This window comes from Gobius niger (genome assembly GCF_951799975.1).
Source record: "Gobius niger genome assembly, chromosome: 9".
Taxonomy (NCBI): domain Eukaryota; kingdom Metazoa; phylum Chordata; class Actinopteri; order Gobiiformes; family Gobiidae; genus Gobius; species Gobius niger.
Genome location: NC_136860.1, coordinates 4,941,043 through 4,960,676, shown reverse-complemented (window position 1 = coordinate 4,960,676; position 19,634 = coordinate 4,941,043). Strand labels below are relative to the sequence as shown.

General features: G+C 40.7%; 1 protein-coding gene and 1 long non-coding RNA gene across 2 annotated transcripts in view; one reads left to right on the top strand and one right to left on the bottom strand.

Annotated features, from left to right (window-relative positions):
- frzb (frizzled related protein) overlaps nucleotides 1–17,956 on the top strand; it is a 52,595-nt gene extending 34,639 nt beyond the window's left edge. The window contains exons 6-8 of the mRNA XM_079562981.1: nucleotides 16,773–16,977; nucleotides 17,250–17,313; nucleotides 17,457–17,956. Of these exons, the coding sequence (XP_079419107.1) occupies nucleotides 16,773–16,977; nucleotides 17,250–17,313; nucleotides 17,457–17,504 (317 nt within the window). The 3' untranslated portion in view covers nucleotides 17,505–17,956. The remainder of the gene's footprint in view (nucleotides 1–16,772; nucleotides 16,978–17,249; nucleotides 17,314–17,456) is intronic.
- On the bottom strand, nucleotides 4,106–4,679 carry LOC306967829. Its single transcript, XR_013793213.1, has 4 exons — nucleotides 4,575–4,679; nucleotides 4,483–4,506; nucleotides 4,279–4,359; nucleotides 4,106–4,202 (listed from the first exon to the last, which is right to left on the bottom strand). It is a non-coding gene; the product is annotated as an uncharacterized lncRNA (long non-coding RNA).
- Nucleotides 17,957–19,634: the final 1,678 nt, after the last annotated feature.

Below are 19,634 nucleotides of genomic sequence, written 5' to 3'. Positions count from 1 at the left end.
GTGTTGTTGTGACGCCGGGTTGTCCTCGGACAGCAGCACCGCGGTCCATATGGACCTGTGGCCAATGCCCGCGGCCGGTGGGACGGTCATGTGGGGGCCGCCCGCGGATTTCTGGGAAATAAACATAGTGGCGCCCTTATGGAGTTTAAGCCCCGCCCTACTCGCGATTGCGTTTTATATTATATACAGTGGTTAAAGTGGGATTTGCGAGGTGGGGGATCTCTGACCTTCAACAAGCATTAGGATACACGCTACATTTTATATCTGACGTGTAGTCATGGGTTCTGAACAGTATATAGTATTCATACTGCACAATATAAGGTATTTCATACCTTAATTATTATAGTCTCCAATATTTTTTTAAGGGCCTTGAATTATTTTTAGATATCTTTTAGCAGGTTTTAACAATCATAAATGTTTGGGGGTCTGTGTGATTTACTAAATTAACAAATTCTGCTTTTGCCAGATCCACTCAGTTTATTTGTTTCCATAATCTATGAAGCCCCTCTGTGGGCAGGGATGTGGTCTGCAGTCCTATGTTTAAGAAGAACCCACTTCTTGACATATATGTCAGAATCCACTTAATTCAAAGGAGGCCCAACCAAAGAAATGAACCTGAGTGAACTGAAACATAACTTAACCATTTTGGCTTGTTATTATGTTGTTTATCTGAGAAAACCCTCTTTCAGTCAGTGGTGCTTACAGCAGGGCTCTTGATTTACTTATACACTGGGGGAGATGTGTGGTTTGTCATTGGCCACTGGGCCGGTCAGGGGTGAGCCTCCCACCACCAAGCATATTCATATTACAGCAGGAGTTTCCTCACAGGGCTGCACAAACCATTAAGGCAATAAAACATTAGAGAAAAGTCTCCATCACCTTAAGTCTGAATGCAGTATAATAGCAGCAGGAAGTGCGCTAAGCCACGAACGGTGTCATTTTTTTTTATCACAGTGCCGCTCAGTGGATGAAATTTTGGGAGAGCAGAACGCCCAAATTTAGATGGAAGAGCTCAGACAGCCTGGGGGAAATGTTAATGCCTAAGTATGTAATGAAAGATGTGCATATGGGAATAGGAGGTGTCAACTCAAATTAGAGTCAGCATAATTTTCAAGTCTTTAACTGGTAGAGGATCATTTAAATGTGGTTGAAAAAATCTCCCAGTGATTTTTTTCAAAAATGAATGTAGTAAAAACCTCAAAATCTACTGTTCCAATTTATTATGCAACTCATCGTTTCAATACATTTTAAAGCTTGTATTTAACTGAAAATGGTCATTTGTTGAAATCAAAAGCTATTTCAATCAAAAAAATCTTAACAGGTCAAGTTATATTTTAACATAGGAGCCCTTCTTTGAGCAGCTTCAATATTCTTAAATCTAGGGATGCACCGATACCGATACCAGTATCGGGTATCGGGCCGGTACCACATGCTTTTACTCATACTCATACTCATTCATGAGGTCCCGATACCAGAAACCGATACCATTTGACGTGCGGCCAGCGCACCTACGAGGCGCACCTCTCAGCTGAGGAGAGAAAATAGCAACAAACTGGAGAATTGTGGAAATACAATAATCCACATAGAGCTGACTTTATTACAGACTGCGCTCTCTAAATCAGAGTCGGTGCTGGATTTTACCAGAGCTACATGTTGTTAGTGCTGCAGCGTCTGCAGTGTTTACAACATACAGGCTAACGTTGCTAACTCGCGGATAGCAGTTTTGGCCATTCTGACGCCGTTTTATGCCCAGGGGTATTCATCTGAAAAACTAACCCAGCGACTAAAAAGTCCTCAGAAAATCCAAATTAAAGACATACAGCATGTCCATATTGAGCGAAAATGAGCTGCAGGAAAACAATGAAAACGCTGTAGCTACTCGCTAAGTTGCTACAAACACACGAGAAAATCTACATGGAGCTGAAGTAAAGACGAAAAGAGACCATTTAAGTATCATCTCAATACTATTGTTAAATAAAAATACATAAATAAATAAAGCACAGGCATTGGGGAGCTTTTGGACATGGGCTTTTCTGTCTATGATGGACAGTGCAATAAAAATTTAAAATTATATTGAATGAAAATAAAATAAATAAATGGCATCAGCACAATTCTAATATAACGGCTCTTAAATATGTCGCCTACTTTACTTAAAGGTGCACAACGCAAGTCTCTGAGTTTTCGCAGAACTATGCCCCCTTTGGCGAAAATCGGAACTGCACTCAGAGTTGTGCACGCTCCTGGACCACACGCACGCTTGCACGAGCACGAGCCGATCAGAACCAAAGGAGCGTCATTCGTGATTGCACAAATCTTTTGTTGAGAGTCGTAATGTCTTCAGAGGTAAGAAAGTTATTTTGAATTATGTGAAAGGATTTTGCATTTCAGTAAACAAGATTGATGTTTGAGAGGAAAAACGGGGGTAGGAGAAAGGTAAAAAAATAATAATAATAATAATCCCATTTCTACCCGTTTTGTGTGTTCACTGATGATTGGATTATAATTGTAATGCGTTCATGAATAATATAAATTATTACTTAGTATAAAATTAAATAATAATAATCAGTGAGTGACACACCAAATACCTTATTAGTTGGTCAACAAAGTAGACTGAAATATAACGCTACCATCTTAGCTAAAACAGCCTGATCCTCCGAATATTTGTGAGGGTTTAGCCTGTTTTATTGATCTGCTTAGTAGCATATTCCAACAGCAATATATCCTTATTAGACAGTAATTTGATATACATTTATCTGTGAAATGTGCTAATACTTTTCAACTACTGTACCAGGGCAGTGTATGTAACGGCCAAAAGTCACTAGTTTATACATTTAGAAGAGGAAAAAAGGCTCCCTATACACATAACATGGAATTAATTCACACAGTACAAGATCATATTAGCTGGGAAATAGAAAGTGCATGGGCCGGTAGTTATGCTGTTCAGAAGCAAACTTGATGTAGACGAATACAGTTATTTGTTTTGTAAAAAGTCAGCCTGCTGTACAATATGAGGGAAGTAAAATAAGCTCCCCTTCATCATTGTATTTCTTTCCTGCGATGTGTAGAATACAGCATGTATCTTATCACAATAACAAAATATTGTTCTCCCTTTAGAATTCCAGCTCGGGTCATTTTGATGTTCTTGTGGAGAGAAGTGGCAGCAGTGGAAGGGGCAGAGCAGACGGGGAGACCACGAGGAAGACCAGGGGGGGAGGCAGAAGTACTCGTGGCAGGTGCAATCATGAGCAAGATTGATCAGTGAGGACATTTATGTTGACTGTAAAGAAACACCATTCAGGCAATAAACAAGCTGTGAGCACATGAGAAAATATGTCCACGAATTAGGGAAGAAAAGGCTTTATTGTAAATATTTTGTTCCATGTTTGTACAAATAAATATATATGCACTGCTTATGTTTCACTTGGAGTTTGTTCAGGGAGCTGATGGCATCTAGAAAAACAAAACATGATTTTTAGCAATTAGAACAAATGTGTTTTTATGGAACAGATGACAGACATGCATTGTAAAACAATGACAAACGAACATACCTGCCCTCTGCGGACACGTGACTGCACCAGATCAGCTGTAGGAGGGGGCACAAGGCCAGACAGGGGTCATATGTTCTGAAGCTTCGTTTTCTTGGAGGAGTCCTGCAGACTGAAGTCGTATTCGTAGAATTTTTGTCTGCAGGTCAGGGATGTCACTGTTTCTTTTGCCCGGTCTGTGACCTCTTGCAGTACAGTCGTTTTGGCCTGCACAACAATTTATATGACATAAGTTCTCAAACATGCGTAACATAGGAAAGTCATAAAGCGATAACTTACGACACATGGCCTTTGTTGTTGACATGCACTGGTTGGTGGTTATGGTGGTCGTGGCCGTCGTCTGTCCCGGCTTCATATAAAGAGGCAGATCCCGGGTGTAGGACCTCTCTTTCCTAACTTTTATCACACAAAGACCCATGGACTCCACCATGTCAGTGGAGTACACCTCACCACACACCCTACAATACAAAAATGAACCTCTATAATGTCATAGTAGAAGCAACATTGACATCTATTACTACAGTACTTTACTTTACATACATTTTGAATGATCAGACTCACCATAAACTCCTCTGTTGCTTGCATGTTGACAAGCAATACAATTACAATATCTTTTATCCAGCCAAGTATTGTTTTATGTCGCGACATCACCCAGGCCTGTGGAACAAGTTAAAATCTGAAATTCATGTTTCGTTACTACACGTCACTCTCACATGAAAACCATGTCACTTACAGCATAAAGTCTCTTAGTGAGATGCTGTGCAGCATGCCAGACGTCGAGGGAATGGGAATCGTCCCTCTCGTTGATTCTCTCCTTGTTATAAAACACAAACACTGCATTAGAAAATGCCCATCACTATCTCAAATACAGAAAATATTCTGATTTACAAATGAAACAAAAAAGGCCGGAGACAAAGCACATAAACCACTGAATTACCTGGGGAGTCCATTTGTCCGTCAGCTAAAATAGAAACACAGATGCATGTCAGTTATTAGAGAATTTGCAAATATCTGCAGTTTATAACTTACCAAGGCCAACAACACTGTCTTTAGTCTGTAATGGGTTTATAATGGCAGCCCTCTTCTCTGTCCAAAACTCCCTTACAGCTGGTACGCAGTAGAAATGCTGTAACCCATAGTAGAAGATGCACCATTCTCATGTTCATTATTTGAAGAGGTTATGGCTGTTCCACATCCACATCTTGTGTCCGCGTGGGCAAACTATGCAGATATATATGCAGAAGTATTACAAATGCACCTACATTATATTACATTACATCCTGTTCATGACTTTTTAAAAAACACTACAGACATTTAGTCCTCACCAAGTCTACTATAACTGCAGTCCATGAGGCTTCCTCAAGCCCAATAATGGGAAGTTCATCCAATTGATTCTGCTCTGAACCACCAGGGCTGTGTAACAAAAACATACACACTTTATTCACTCCTTTACAAGGAAAAGACAGTAGGAACTGCATTACAAACATACCACAAAGACACAGGGCGTGTGTCTGTGGCCAGTTCTCGCTCAAACTCTGTCCTGTGCACAAGAAAACATACAATATCTTAGCCAAAAAAAATGCACATCAATAAATTATTGACCCCAAACCAAGTAAAGATTGGAAGAGATTATCATTATTACGGTATTATTATCTATTTATGTATTAGCAATTTACACACCATCTAAACCAGGACCAACTCAGGACTAACTCAGGACTACACCAGGTCTGCACTAGGTCTAGACATAAACCAGGTCTAAAGTAGGACTAAACAATGACTAACATGTATATGGGTTGCGTGTGCTCTTCACAAATAATGTATTACAATCAGTACACAGCAACAGCCACGTTTCTGGGAACAATTGACTGATTTTCCCCCAAAAGAAAACATATAAAACAAAGTTGAGTCGTAAGTCGGTGTGTTGGTCAAGGACATGAGCACCTTTAGCATTAGCATCATTGTGAAGATGTGAGCGAAACGTAAAAGGCTCCCGGTAAACCAAACACTAAAACATAGTGTTCATCTTTTATGTTATGTTTCATGTTGTACGAATGATCTGAAGAAAACTCCAAGTTTGTGAACCTGCTCATTGACAATGGCAATAAAACCAATTCTGATAGTAGATTTAGCTAACGCTACAAGCTAAAGACGTAACATTACACATGTTACGCATCGTCATTTGTTGACATAGATCTACCGTATCAGACATGTATTAGACATTAGAGACTGTGTCTTACCCTTGTAGTAAGGAGAAAGCAGCTGAGGTCCGGGTGAGCCCGAGAGCGGACCGGAGGTAGTTTGTCCGATGTTGACTCGTCTCTGCGGCGCCTGTTTGACTCCAAATTGCCCCTTTTCGGTCACACTAGACAAAGTTTTTATCTTCTTTATCGTACGTTGAGTTTGCGTTTGGGTTTGGGATGAACAAGTGTCCGGTCACTTACAATCCACCCTCTACTTTCGCAAAAGTCGCGGAGTTGTCTTCGCTGATGCGGATAATGGCGGCGAATCAACAAACTCTCCAGAGCCAGGTGCGCGTGAACGCGCATGACGTCACGCCCAGGCTCAAAACCTTAAGATTCCGTCCCGAATCTGTCTTATTTATTTTACTGCACAGGATTATAGGGGCGAGTGCAGTGATCAGAGAGGAGCTCAATCAGCACATCAGGCAATTGTTTAAACATGTATGGGTGAGAAAAACGGTTATTTTAACATTTAGAGTTGCGTATAGCACCTTTAAGGAAATGTACATGAGTAAATTAACTAATTACAAACCAATCTGCTGTGAAAAAAGTAAGAATGTTGAAGAAAATGCCTTGTACTCATATCGGAATTCGGTATCGGCGAGTACTTAAATCAAAGTACTCGTACTCGTATCGGTTTTAGAAAAAGTGGTAGCGGTGCATCCCCACTTAAATCCATTAAACTTGTGAGTTTTTGGACAGTTTTTGCTTGGATTTCTTTGCAGCTCTGGGAGGCGATTCTAACATCCTGCAGTTTGGATGAAAACTGCCTCCCACCCTCATAGAAGTTTTTTTGTTGAGGCTCCAAAGGTTCTCAATTTCTCTCCTTATACACTGCGTTCCAAATTATTATGCAAATTGGATTTTTGTGTCAAAAAGGTAAAAAAAATAATAATAATAATGAAACTCATGGATGGTATCGTGTCTTGGGGCTCTATGAATCACTGACATTAATCTCAGTGACCTGGGATTATTAGTTTTCAGGTTAAGCCCAGTTAAGGGAAAAACTGCTGAAAAAGGTGTTCCACTTTATTATGCAGATCATCATTTTCAAGCAATATGGGAAAGAAAAAGGGTCTCTCTGCTGATAAAAAGCATGAAATAGTTGAATGCCTTGGTCTAGATATGAAAACCTTCGATATTTCATGAAAGATTAAGCGTAATCATCGTACTGATAAGAGATTTGTGGATGATTCAGACACACTCCGTTTTGTGCCGATAAAGGCACAATATGGACGGTTTCTGCCAGACAAACACATCAGATTAGGAGAACAGATGCCCCAAAGCAGCATACAGGTATTTGAAGCTGCTGGTGCCTCTGGAGTCCCCCGAACATCAAGGTGTAGGACCCTCCAGAGGCTGCAGTTGTGCATAAACCTTCTATCCAGGCCTCCCCTAAACTGTTAATTGAATGCTGATGAACAGAAACGGCTGCAGTGGCTCAGAAATACACGAGGACTCATTTTCAAACAGTCTTGTTCACTGATGAGCGCCGTGTAGCCCTGGATGGTCAAATCAATGGAGTAGTGAATGGTTGGTGAATGACCACAATGTCCCAACAAGGCTGTGACGTCAGTAAAGAGGTGGCGGAGTCATGTTTTGGGCCAGAATCATGAGGAGAGAGCTGGTCGGCCCCTTTAGGCCCTTTTAGGCTCCCTGAAGGTGTGAAAATGACCTTTGAAAAATATACGGAGTTTCTGACTGACCACTGTCTTCTATGCTACAAAAAAAAGAGCCGTGCTTTCCCTAAAAAAATCCTCTTCATGCATGACAACGCACCATGTCATACTGTAAAGAATACCTCTGTATCACTGGCTGCTATGGGCATAAAAGGAGGGAAACTCATGATGTGGACCTCCTCCTTTCCTGACCTCAACCCGGTTGAGAACCTTTGGAGCCTCAACAAAAAACACTTCTATGAGGGTGGGAGGCAGTTTTCATCCAAACAGCAGCTCTGGGAGGTTATTTTAACATCCTGCAAAGAAATCCAAGCAGAAACTGTCCAAAAACTCACAATTTTAATGGATTTAAGAATTTTGAAGCTGCTATCACAGAAGGGCTCCTATGGTCAAATATAACTTGACCTGTTAAGATTTTTTTGATTGAAATAGCTTTTGATTTCAGTAAATATGACCTCCTAATGCTACAAATACAACAAATGACCTTTTTCAGTTAATTACAAGCTTTAAAATGTATTGAAACGATGAGTTGCATAATAATTTGGAACAGTGGATTTTGAGGTTTTTACTATATTTATTTTTGAAAAAAATACTGTTATCAATAGGAAATTTTTTCCACCACATTTAAATGATCCTCTATCAGTACAAGACTTGAAAATTATGCTGACTCTCATTTGAGTTGACAATTTAGAAAATCAGAGAAAAATGTCATTTGCATAATAATTTGGAACGCAGTGTATGTCCATAGCAGCCAGTGATGCAGAGGTATCCTTTACTGTATGACATGGTGCGTTGTCATGCATTAAGATGATTTTGGTCGGGAAAGCACGGCTCTTCTTTTTGTAGCATAGAAGACAGTGGTCAGTCAGAAACTCCACATATTTTTCAAAGGTCATTTTCACACCTTCAGGGATCCTAAAAGGGCCTAAAGGGGCCGACCAGCTCTCTCCATGATTCTGGCCCAAAACATGACTCTGCCCCCTCCTTACTGACGTCATAGCCTTGTTGGGACATTGTGGTCATTCACCAACTATTATATATCCACTACTCCATTGATTTGACCATCCAGGGTCACACGGCCTCATCAGTGAACAAGACTGTTTGAAAATGAGTCCTCATGTATTTCTGAGCCCATTGTAGCCGTTTTTGTTCATCAGCTTCACTGAACAGTTTAGGGGAGGCCGGATAGAAGGTTTATGCACAACTGCAGCCTCTGGAGGGTCCTACACCTTGATGTTCGGGAGACTCTAGAGGCACCAGCAGCTTCAAATGCCTGTCTGCTGTTTTGTAGCATCTGTTCTCTTAATCTGATGTGTTTGTCTGGCAGAAACCGTCCATATTGTGCCTTTATCGGCACAAACCCGAGTGTGCTCTGAATCATCCACAAATCTCTTATTACTACGATGATTAAGCTTCATCTTTCATGAAATATCGAAGGATTTCATACCAAGACCAAGGCATTCAACTATTTCAGGCTTTTCATCAGCAGAGAGACCCTTTTGCTTTACCATATTCCTTGAAAATGATGATCTGCTTAATAAAGTGGAACATCCTTTTTCAGTAGTTTTTCCCTTAACTGGGCTTAACCTGAAAACTAATCATCCCAGGTCTCTGAGATTAATGCCAGTGATTCATAGAGCCCCGAGACACGATACCATCCATGAGTTTCATTAAGTTTTTTTTTTTTTTTTTACCTTTTTGACACAAAAATACAATTTGCATAATAATTTGGAACACAGTGTAGACTCATTTTATGATGAGCCTTGGGTGTCTTTATTCCTGAAATACACGCGTTCTGGCGAATTGCTGCCGCAAGAGGTTCAATGAATATGGTGAAAAGGGAGGGAGAGAGTGGACATCTTTGTACCTCTATGTAATGTGAATGGTTGTGATATGAGTCCATTGGTTAGTACTGTGGCGGTGGGTGAAGCATGTAAAATGTGAATCCAATTTATAAATTATTCCCCAAAAGCCGAATTTTTGAAGAGTGGATGTTAGAAATGACCAATTAACTCTGTCAAAAGTTTTTTCAGTGTCTAGTGAGACAATAATAGTTGGATGCTGTTGCAATTTTGAGTGTTCCAATAAGTTGAACAATCTGCCTGTGTGTTCATTTTATGAATCTGGTTTGATCTGGGTGTATTATGGCTGGAATTACTTTTTCAAAACAATCGGGATAATGTTTTGGTAATTATTTTGAGGTCAATGTTGATAAGCGATATGGGGCGATAGCTGGATGGTATAGTTGGATCTTTATTGGGTTTAAGAAGAAGCAAAATTATGGTGGAATTCATGTGAATAGGTAATCTGGACTTTTCATTTATTTCAATTATAAGTCTTTGGAAGAGTGGAGCGAAGATAGGCCAGAAGTGTTTATAGAACTCAGCAGCGAAGCCATCCAGTCCGGGTGCTTTATTGTTTGGCATTCATTTAAGAGCATCTTCAAGTTCTTTCTCAGGTAGTGGCGATTCAAGCATCATTTGTTGGTTCTAAGTAACTTTTGGTAGTTCAATATTATTAACAAATGTGTTAAACGTAAATTCTTTAATACTGGCCTGTATTCCATTACGTGCCGGGTCTCTAACAGTGGCCGAGTTCGCGACTGGCGGAGGCAAATGAAAGCCGGTCTCTAAAACAGGTCAGGGCCATTATTAGAAACTATAGCGGTAGAAGTAATCCCCATGTTAGGAATTTGTCTCACACTCGTGTAAATGCAGGAAGTAAACAAACGGGAACCCGGGCCGAGGGGGAACGCTGCAGAGGAGCTGATCCAAGCGTAACTTTGACACAGATTTAGCCACTTTTCAAACCTCCTGTGACTATATTTGGAAACAGGGAAAGCAACAAATTGTTGTGTGACCCTCCAGGGTTTTAATAAAGTCACCATCGCGTCTTCAAAGCACGTCCAGCTGCTCCGTGTGCAGGTCAGTCCCACGGCTCAAAATAACTCCTCCGATCAGCGCGAGCGTCTCGTCTTCTCTCGGGTCAGTCTCATCATCGATCACAAACACAAACGCTCTGTCTAAACTCGCCTTTTACGCAAGATAACAACAAATAATCCGGTCCATGGTAAAAACGAAACAGAAACCTGCAGTGACATTGATGTGAATGTTCCGCTTATAGCAACGAAACACTTCCTGTTGTCCCGACAAAATAAAAGGTGTCAATATTCCAGCTGCTGTTTGCAATGTTAATTAATAAATGAACCTAATATTTTAGGTGCAAATGGACACAAATCTTGTTTTTCTTTATTATCCTGGTAGTCCGTTTTGCTCAAATAGAAATACAGGCCTGTCTCTAATTGTGGCCTGGTTCCAATAAAGGCCTGGTCAGTAAATGAAGGCCCCGGCCTATATTAGAGAATTTACGGTATGTCCATTTGGGATGGGTCATTTTCAGAAGCATATAGTTTTGTATAAAAAGCCTTGAATATACTGTTAATCTCTGCTGGTAATTGTGTTGGCGTCCCTGCTGAGTTCTTCATACTAGCAATTACTGCTTTTTCACGATTTTGTTTAAGTTGATTTGCCAGATGTTTTCCAGATTCATTGTTATGCTGAAAGTTTTCTTGACAGAGTCTTTGTATCATAAATTGTGTTTTTTTTTTATGTATTATGTCATTTATTTGCTATCTTGCCGCAGTTCTATTTCTGTTTTCTTTGTCTCCTTGAAGGTTTTAAATCCAATATCAATCATGAAAATGTATTTCATGATCTTTTTTCTGCGCTTTGAAACCTCTGATTTTATAAATGAGGTTCAGGAACTTAAAAATAACTTGAAAAATAATCAACATTTTGAGATTTCACAAAATTAAGTGGAAAAGGTCTTTAAGTCGACCAAAGTTAACAAGAGTTGGGGTCCTGATAACATCTGCGGCCACACTCTTAAAAATTGTGCTAAAAAACTGAGCTCAAATTTTCTTGCACATTTTTGATTTGTCGCTGGAAAAGCAACAGGTACCGCAAATCTGGAAAGATTCAGTGATTGTCTCAGTCCCTAAATCGAATGGACCCAAAAGGTTGGAGGACTTTCGGCCTGTAGCACTAACATCCACTGTTATGAAAAATTTCGAAAAGCTAATCAAATCAGAAATTCTTCGTAAAACTGAGCATGCACTTGACCCCATGCAGTTCGCTTACAGGCCGAAAAGAGGCGTTGAGGATGCCACTATAACTTGGCTTCATCTGCACTTGGAGGGAATGGGGACTCATGCATGCCTTCTTTTTATTGACTTCACGTCAGCTTTTAATACGATGCAACCATATGTGCTTGCCAAACGGCTTATGGAACATTTTAATCTTGACTTTAACATTGTAGGCTGGGTTCTTGACATTTCAACTAAAAGCAATCAAAGAGTAAGAGTTAATGGTGAACTCTCTGTTTCGACAGGCTCACCCCAAGGTTCTGTTCTCTCACCCATGTGTCAGAGTGACCATGAAAACAGAATCATCTTAAAATACACAGATGACTCAGTTATTGTAAGTCTACATCACAAAAATGAAAGTCAGCATGGCGCAGTTGTTGAGAATTTTGTCAAATGGTGTGATGAGTCGTATCTTCTCTTAAACGTTGCCAAAACAGAAGATATGATCATCGACTTTAGGAAGAGCTCTCCCCACATGTTGTAACATATATAAAGGGACAACCAGTGGAGTGTGTGGAGTCCTGCAGGTATCTTGGAACAATTATAGATTGTAAACTGAATTTTAATGAAAACTGTGCTGTTGTTTGTAAAAAGGGTCAGCAACGACTGTATTGTCTTGTCGGAAACTGTCCTTCTTTCATGTAGATAAAACTGTGATGGCAGTTTTTGGTAACGCTTTAGAATACAGCCCGCGTTTCAGGTGTAAGTACGGGTAACAAGAAAGTAATTACACATGTAAGTACAGGTACTCTTACATGTGTAACAAGGGGGAACAATGTGTAACAAGGCAGTACAAAGTGTAACAAGGGAGAACAAAGTGTAACAGGGGAGAACAAAGTGTAACAAGGGGGAACAATGTGTAACAAGGCAGTACAAAGTGTAACTACGTGTAACTACGTGTCAAGGTGTAGTAAAGGTATTAATTTTCATTTTTTTGTTCATTTCATTCAAAAGTGACATCATACAATCATAACAAAACCGCCACGCCAAAACTGTATGAATGAAACAGAACAATTATTGGCGCTGATCACATAGTTGTGGCAAAAGGGAATGTGGTTTGAACATACATTTTAATGTTGCAGGACAGTATTACTGTTGTGAAAGTGACCCCAGGCATTTTTATTGATTGTTCTTTTTTTTTTTTTTTATAGTGAAAGTAATCACATGTAAGTACATGTGACTGTAACAAGCAGAGGCGAGAGTGAACAGAGAAAAATAAGAACAAGTGTCCAAAAATAATCACGCTTAATTATAATTTCTAAGTCAGACAGAGCCTTTCTGTGCTGATGAGCAACCTATTTTTTGTAGTTGTCTGGGAAACAGGAGGAAGCCTATGGAACCTATGGACAAACATGCACATCTGCACAGAAAGGCTCTGTCTGACTTAGCAATTGAACCCAGGACCTTCTAGCTGTGAAGCAAAAGCGCTAACCATAGCATCATCATATCACATGTACGGTGCCTCTCGAAAGTACTAATACACCTTGAACTTTTGCACATTTTGTCATGTTTACAACCATAAACATAAAGATTTTATTTAGATTTTTTTACTGAATGTTCACACACAAAAACAGAATTTTTTTTAAAGTGAAAGCAAAATGATAAATGATTCTGTTATTTTTCAAAAAATAGAAAGGTGAAAAGTGGGGTGTGCATAAGTATTCATACAGCATTTTTCTGAGTGCATTAAATTGCCTTTATAACATTCCTAATGACGGCAGAATGTTCACACCTTGCCCTAATGGTTAGTTAGAGGCCACCTGAGCATAATCTACTCTCAGTATAATTATAGCTGTTCTGTGAGGGCCTCAGAGCCATGGTCGGAGTGTGTTGGTCACTAAACAACATCATGAAGGTCAAGGAGCACCAGAGAGGTCAGGGACAAAGTTGTGGAGAAGTTTAAAGCAGCGTTAAGTTATACAAAAGATTTCACAAGATTTGAACATCTCTGTTCAATCACTGTTCAATCCATCATTCGGAAAGGGGAAACATATTGCACCACCTAAACTCACAGACCAAACAAGGAGAGCACTGGTCAGAAATGCAACCAAGTGCCCCAAGATAACTCTGGAGGAGCTGTGAAGTACTGCCGCTGAGCTGGGGGAATCTGGACATGGGACAACTATAAGTCGCACAAATCTGGCCTTCATGGACGAGTGGCAAGAAGAAAGCCATTATTGAAAGGAGGCCATAAGAAATCCTGTTTGAAGTTTGCTAGGAGTCATATGGAGGACACAGCTCCATGTGGAAGAAGGTGCTTTGGTCAGATGAGGCAAAAATGTAACTTTTTGGCCCAAATGCAAAAAACGTTATGTCTGGAGCAAACCTAACACTGCTCATCGTCCTGAGTGCACCATCCCCAGTGTCAAATATACAGGGGGAGCATCATGCTGTGGGGCTGCTTTTCCTCAGCAGGACTGGGGAGATTGTAAGAATCGTTGGTAAGATGGATGGAGCCAAATACAGGGACATTTTGGAGGAAAACCTGCTGAGTCAGCAAGAGAACTGAGGGTGGGGTGGAGATTCACCTTCAGCAGGACAATGACCCTAAACACAAAGATAAATCTACAATGGAATGGTTTAAAAAAACAACAACAACAACATATTATTGTGTTAGAATGGCCCAGTCAAAGTCCTGACCTAAGTCCTATTAAAAATCTGTGGAAAGACCTGAAAACTGCTGTTCACAAACACTCTCCTTCTAATCTGACAGAGCTTGAGTTGTTTTGTAAAGAGGAATGGGCTAAAATGTCAGTCTCTACATGTGCTAATCTTGTAGAGTCAGACCCCAAAAGACTTGCTGCTGTTATTGCAGCAAAAGGGGGTTCCACAAAGTATTCATTCATGCTGTATGAATACTTATGCACGCCCCACTTTTCGGTTTTCTATTTTTTGAAAAAAAACAGAATCATGTATCATTTTTGCTTTCACTTCACAGTTGTTACCTGTGTGTGAACTTTCAGTAAAACATTTCACAATATATTCTTTATGTTTATGGTTGTAAACATGACAAAATGTGCAAAAGTTCAAGGTGTATTAATACTTTCGAGAGGCACTGTACTTATGGTGTACATGCACTTTGATGGTGATAATTTTTGGAGACTTCTTTGTTCTGCTTGTTTTTTCTCTGTTCACTCTTGTTTCTGCTTGTTACAGGCAATAGTGTCTCACTTCAGTTTACAGCCCGTTCTCTCCTGTGCATGTATACTGTGACACATTAGTATACATGCATGCATCGTTTCCTTGTTTGGCTTTATTTTTCTCTGTTCACTCTTGCTTCTGCTTGTTACAGGCAATACACAACAATCAATAAAAATGCCTGGAGTCATGTCTTCACTTTCACAACAGCAATACGGTTGTCCTGCAACATTACAATTAATGCACAATTTATGATACCACATTCCCTTTTGCCACAACTATGTGATAGCTCAGCACCATTAATTGCTTTTTGAATATCTGTACTACACCTTGACACGTAGTTACACATTGTTCCCCCTTGTTTCACTTTGTACTGCCTTGTTACACATTGTTCCCCCTTGTTACACTTTGTACTTCCTTGTTACATATTGTTCCCCCTTGTTACACTTTGTACTGCCTTGTTACATATTGTTGCCCCTTGTTACACTTTGTACTGCCTTGTTACATATTGTTCCCCCTTGTTACACTTTGTACTGCCTTGTTACATATTGTTCCCCCTTGTTTCACTTTGTACTGCCTTGTTACACATTGTTCCCCCGTGTTACACTTTGTACTGCCTTGTTGCATATTGTTCCCTCTTGTTACACTTTGTACTGCCTTGTTACATATTGTTCCCCCTTGTTACACATTGTTCCCCTTGTTTCACTTATCACTTCCTTGTTGCACATTGTTCCCCCTTGTTTCACTTTGTACTTCCTTGTTACATATTTCCCCCCCTTGTTGCACTTTGTACTGCATTGTTACATATTGTTCCCCCTTGTTTCACTTTGTACTTCCTTGTTACATATTTTCCCCCCTTGTTGCACTTTGTACTGCCATGTTACACATTGTTCCCCCTTGTTACACATGTAAGAGTACCTGTACTTACATGTGTAATTACTTTCTTGTTACCCGTACTTACACCTGGAATGCGGGCTGTATTCTCAAGCGCTAGGATGGCACGAAGCATCATAAAAGACACTGAGCATCCTTTGCATTCAGAGTTTGGATTGCTTCCATCTGGGCGTAGGTTTTTGATGCCAATAAGTCATCCGAACCGTTTAAAGAAAAGTTTTGTTCCCGCTGCCCTTTCCTTGATGAACAAGTAGGATCTAATCGCCCCTGACACAGCTTCTTATCTTTGTTACTGTCCAGTGGTTTAAATTTCAGTTGTATCTGTCCTTTCTAGCTGTGAAGCACGAGTGTGAACCCCTGCGCTATTTTGCTGACCTATAAACGCAAAAACAACATTTCTCCACCCTTCAGGCTCATGTGATGACCAACCTTGAGCCACCTGAGACGACCAGCCCCAGCTGACCACCTGACAACAGTTTGACCCAGCTCTCTCACATGACTTTAGCTCAAAAGCTCAATTATTGTTCAGTTCAAAACTCTGATCTATAGCTTTTTATCGATATAAGATTTTTCAGATTCTTATCACCTCCAGCTTTTAACACGAAAAACATCAGACAGTTGAACAACTTTTAATTAAGCCTTCACAGCCAGAGAATCAGGAAGTTAAACTTGATGTTAAATAACAAAATCAAGATGAGAAAAAGTGTCCGCACAACTGAGTAGCTCCCAAAAAGTATTACTTACACCGCATGTAACGTTTCGGGCATTGACCCTTCCTCAGACATGAAGGACTACGACACATACTAGTAATGAACACTTTTTGGGAGCTACTCAGTTGTGTGGACACTTTTTCTCATCTTCATAGTCTACTTTGATCCTGCACACTATTTAGATTGAATGTGTGCGTTTTTTCTTTTTCTAACAATAACAATATCAAGTCACAGCACCCCCTAGTGTGGCTGTGAAAAGCAACGTGACGACCAACCCCTGTGACAAACAGCCCCGGTCTCCCCCACTCCGCCCGCTGCTATTGGTTTACACCTTGTTTGATATTGGTTTAGTCTCGGACAACCTTTGGCGTGCGTTAAACACCCTTTTGTCTGAACACTGACGCCAGTGTTTGCCTGTGCAGTGATCCGTGCGCGGGTGAGGGAGGTGAGGAACCGCGGCCTGGAGCCCACAGCGGTGGTGGAGGTGAGGGACGTGCTCAAGTCCTCGCTTGTCAACATCCCTCGAGAGACCCAGACCCTGTACTACTCCTCCTCCTGCTTGTGCCCACCCCTCAACCCCGGGGACGAGTACCTCATCATGGGCTATGAGAGTGAGGAGCGCTCCAGGTATTGCACCCTGTTGGCTCACACATGTTAAAGGCCGTGTACCTGACGTCATCTGTTTTCTACCTTTAAATTGTCAGCTGGGCTCCAAATTTAATTAGCAATCCTTTTGCAATTCTAAAATCTTGGTTCTTTGTGGAGATGAATTTATTAGTACATTGTTTTAGAGATTTTTCCTTTATATGTTACAAATGCAAGCTGCCGTGTCACATAAGAGTTATTGACTGATAAGGGACACGTCAACATGGATTTCACTTTGTGCTTGTGTCTGGCAGGTTGCTGCTCATTGATGGCTCCATTGCTCAGAAATGGAAGGACAAAATGGCCAAAAAGATAAAGGTAAGTTAAAAAATAACTTGTTAGCTATTGTACCAGCTGATTGGCTTATTCAGATTTGTTCAATTAATTGATGTATTCATTTAGCATTCATTTAATCAGTCATTTTTAAAAGCTATTCATTTGCTCTTCGGATTCTTGTGCAGAGATGGAACCAAATCCTTCAGGACGGAAGACCAGCCCACCCCCACTGACACCGCGGCCTGGCACACTCCTTTGCACTATGAGGCTGTAGGTGAATGTAGATCCGTTCAGACCCAGACTGAAGTTGGAGGAAGTTGATATAATGAAGTTAAGTCCCTAAAAGTAACAAAAAAGAAAAGAAGCAAACATATCCAGGCAAGTCCAATGCCATGCCATTGGTCCAACTGTCTATCTAGTCTGAGGTCAGTCTTCTGTTGTCTTTGCACATTATACGCAGGTGCCTTTAGAATCACTTTATGAATGTGTCTGTGTATTTTTGCTTGTATTATTGCTTGGAACTTTTTTGTGCATCAGACAGTGAGGTCCAATAATGATGTGTTTGTGAAAGAATGCTCAGTTACAATGCGCAGGGGTCCCTAAAAGGTCATGTTAGTTTTGATGATTTTGCTGCCCAGCTCCAATAGACACATGTAGGCAAGGCTTGTACATGTACAGAGCTACTCCAACATGGATGGACCGTAAGTGCGTTCTAATTGATTCTGATGAAGCCCAGAGGACCCTATCCAGCAGCAGCAATTTGCACATTTTTAATTAGGGTTTACAGAATTTTTAAGATTTATTTTTATTATTATTGTTGTGCCTTTACCTGAATGTCATAGCGCACACCAATTGTAAAATACAAATATAATTTAGAGTTAGTTAATATTTGTACCTATTTGACCTTCCAGTGACCCAGCGGCTGTATGAGAGTTTAACCTGGCACTTGTCCTTTCCATCCCGATGGTCTCTTGGATGCTCCAAGATCAATTGTTTTTAGGGTTTCTGGTGAGATTTCTCTGGTAGGTCAGTGCTGATCAAACTGTCTCCATTTTTACAAGTGATGCACGGGTCAGATTTTCAAATCTGCGGGACCTACATTTGGAGCCGGTTCTAACCCGCCCCGCAACCATTAAAAATTACGCATTACAAATATGATCCGTCTAAATGGACCACGACTTTAATTCCATATAATTAAGTCCTTGAAATAAATGGGGTGGGTGTGTCTTATAATAATATTGCTTTACACTTGTATTGCGCTTTACAAGCCTGTATTACCAAGTTTGTTAAAGCGCTACACTGTCGCCAATATTCATTCACTCCATATTCGGCGGTGGTAAGCTACTGTTGTAGCCACAGCTGGCCTGGGGTAGACTGACGGAAGTGAGGCAGCCAGTCTGTGCCATTGGCGCCTCCGACCACCACCAACCACTCACTCTCACATTACAATCACCCAGGCTTCCTGGTGTTACCAAACGGTCTCCCATCCAAGTACTGACCAGGCCCTTCCCTGCTTAGCCCCAAGATCTGACGGGATCGGGCAGAGCAAAAGCGCTGTCCCCTAGTGCACTCTCTCCCTCCTTCGAAAAGCGCTCGGATCAGACCAAAGTGCACATACCATAGAAAACTGGAGCCATTTAGCTCCATAAACATGTTCTCTGGATCACAAGCAGCAAAACGCTGCTTACTTCATGAAAGTCCGCCACATATATACGTCACAAACTTCTGTAAAGATGATAAAATGAGTCTGAATACAATGAACATGCGCACGGCGGCAATGAGTGGTGGCGACCGGGATTTTGTGACCCAACCCGACCACGATCAAAGGAGTTTTTTATAACTGGATGCGGTCCGTGGGCGGCCTACGGGGACCGGGTAACACGCATCACTAATGGATACATATATATTTCATCCAGAAAACCTACCAGAAACCCCAAAAAGCCTGAAATAAAATTGATTCTGGAGCGTCCAAGAAGCCCGCAGGATGGAAAGCAAAGGCACCAAGCTCACCACCCATACACAAGATGGGTCACTGAAAGGTCAAATATGCATTAATGTTACCTAAATTTCCTAATGAAAAGTTACACAGTGCACTCATCCAATCAGAGCACCCCTTCAGCAGAAAGCTGAAAGCCTGGATTCAATTTAAGATCAAAGTGATTAAAATCTACTCTAGACTAGGTTGCCATAGTAACAAATTCCGACCTTAGTTTAACTCTGTGACACACTGCAAAACGTGTTTAGGTCTGACTGAGTTGGCTTCTCGGTCTGAAATACAGGATGGGGCGTGGGAACTTCCTTATTTGAAAATGAAATAAAAAACTGTACACAAAAAGTCAAAACTCTTTATCTTTATTTTTTTG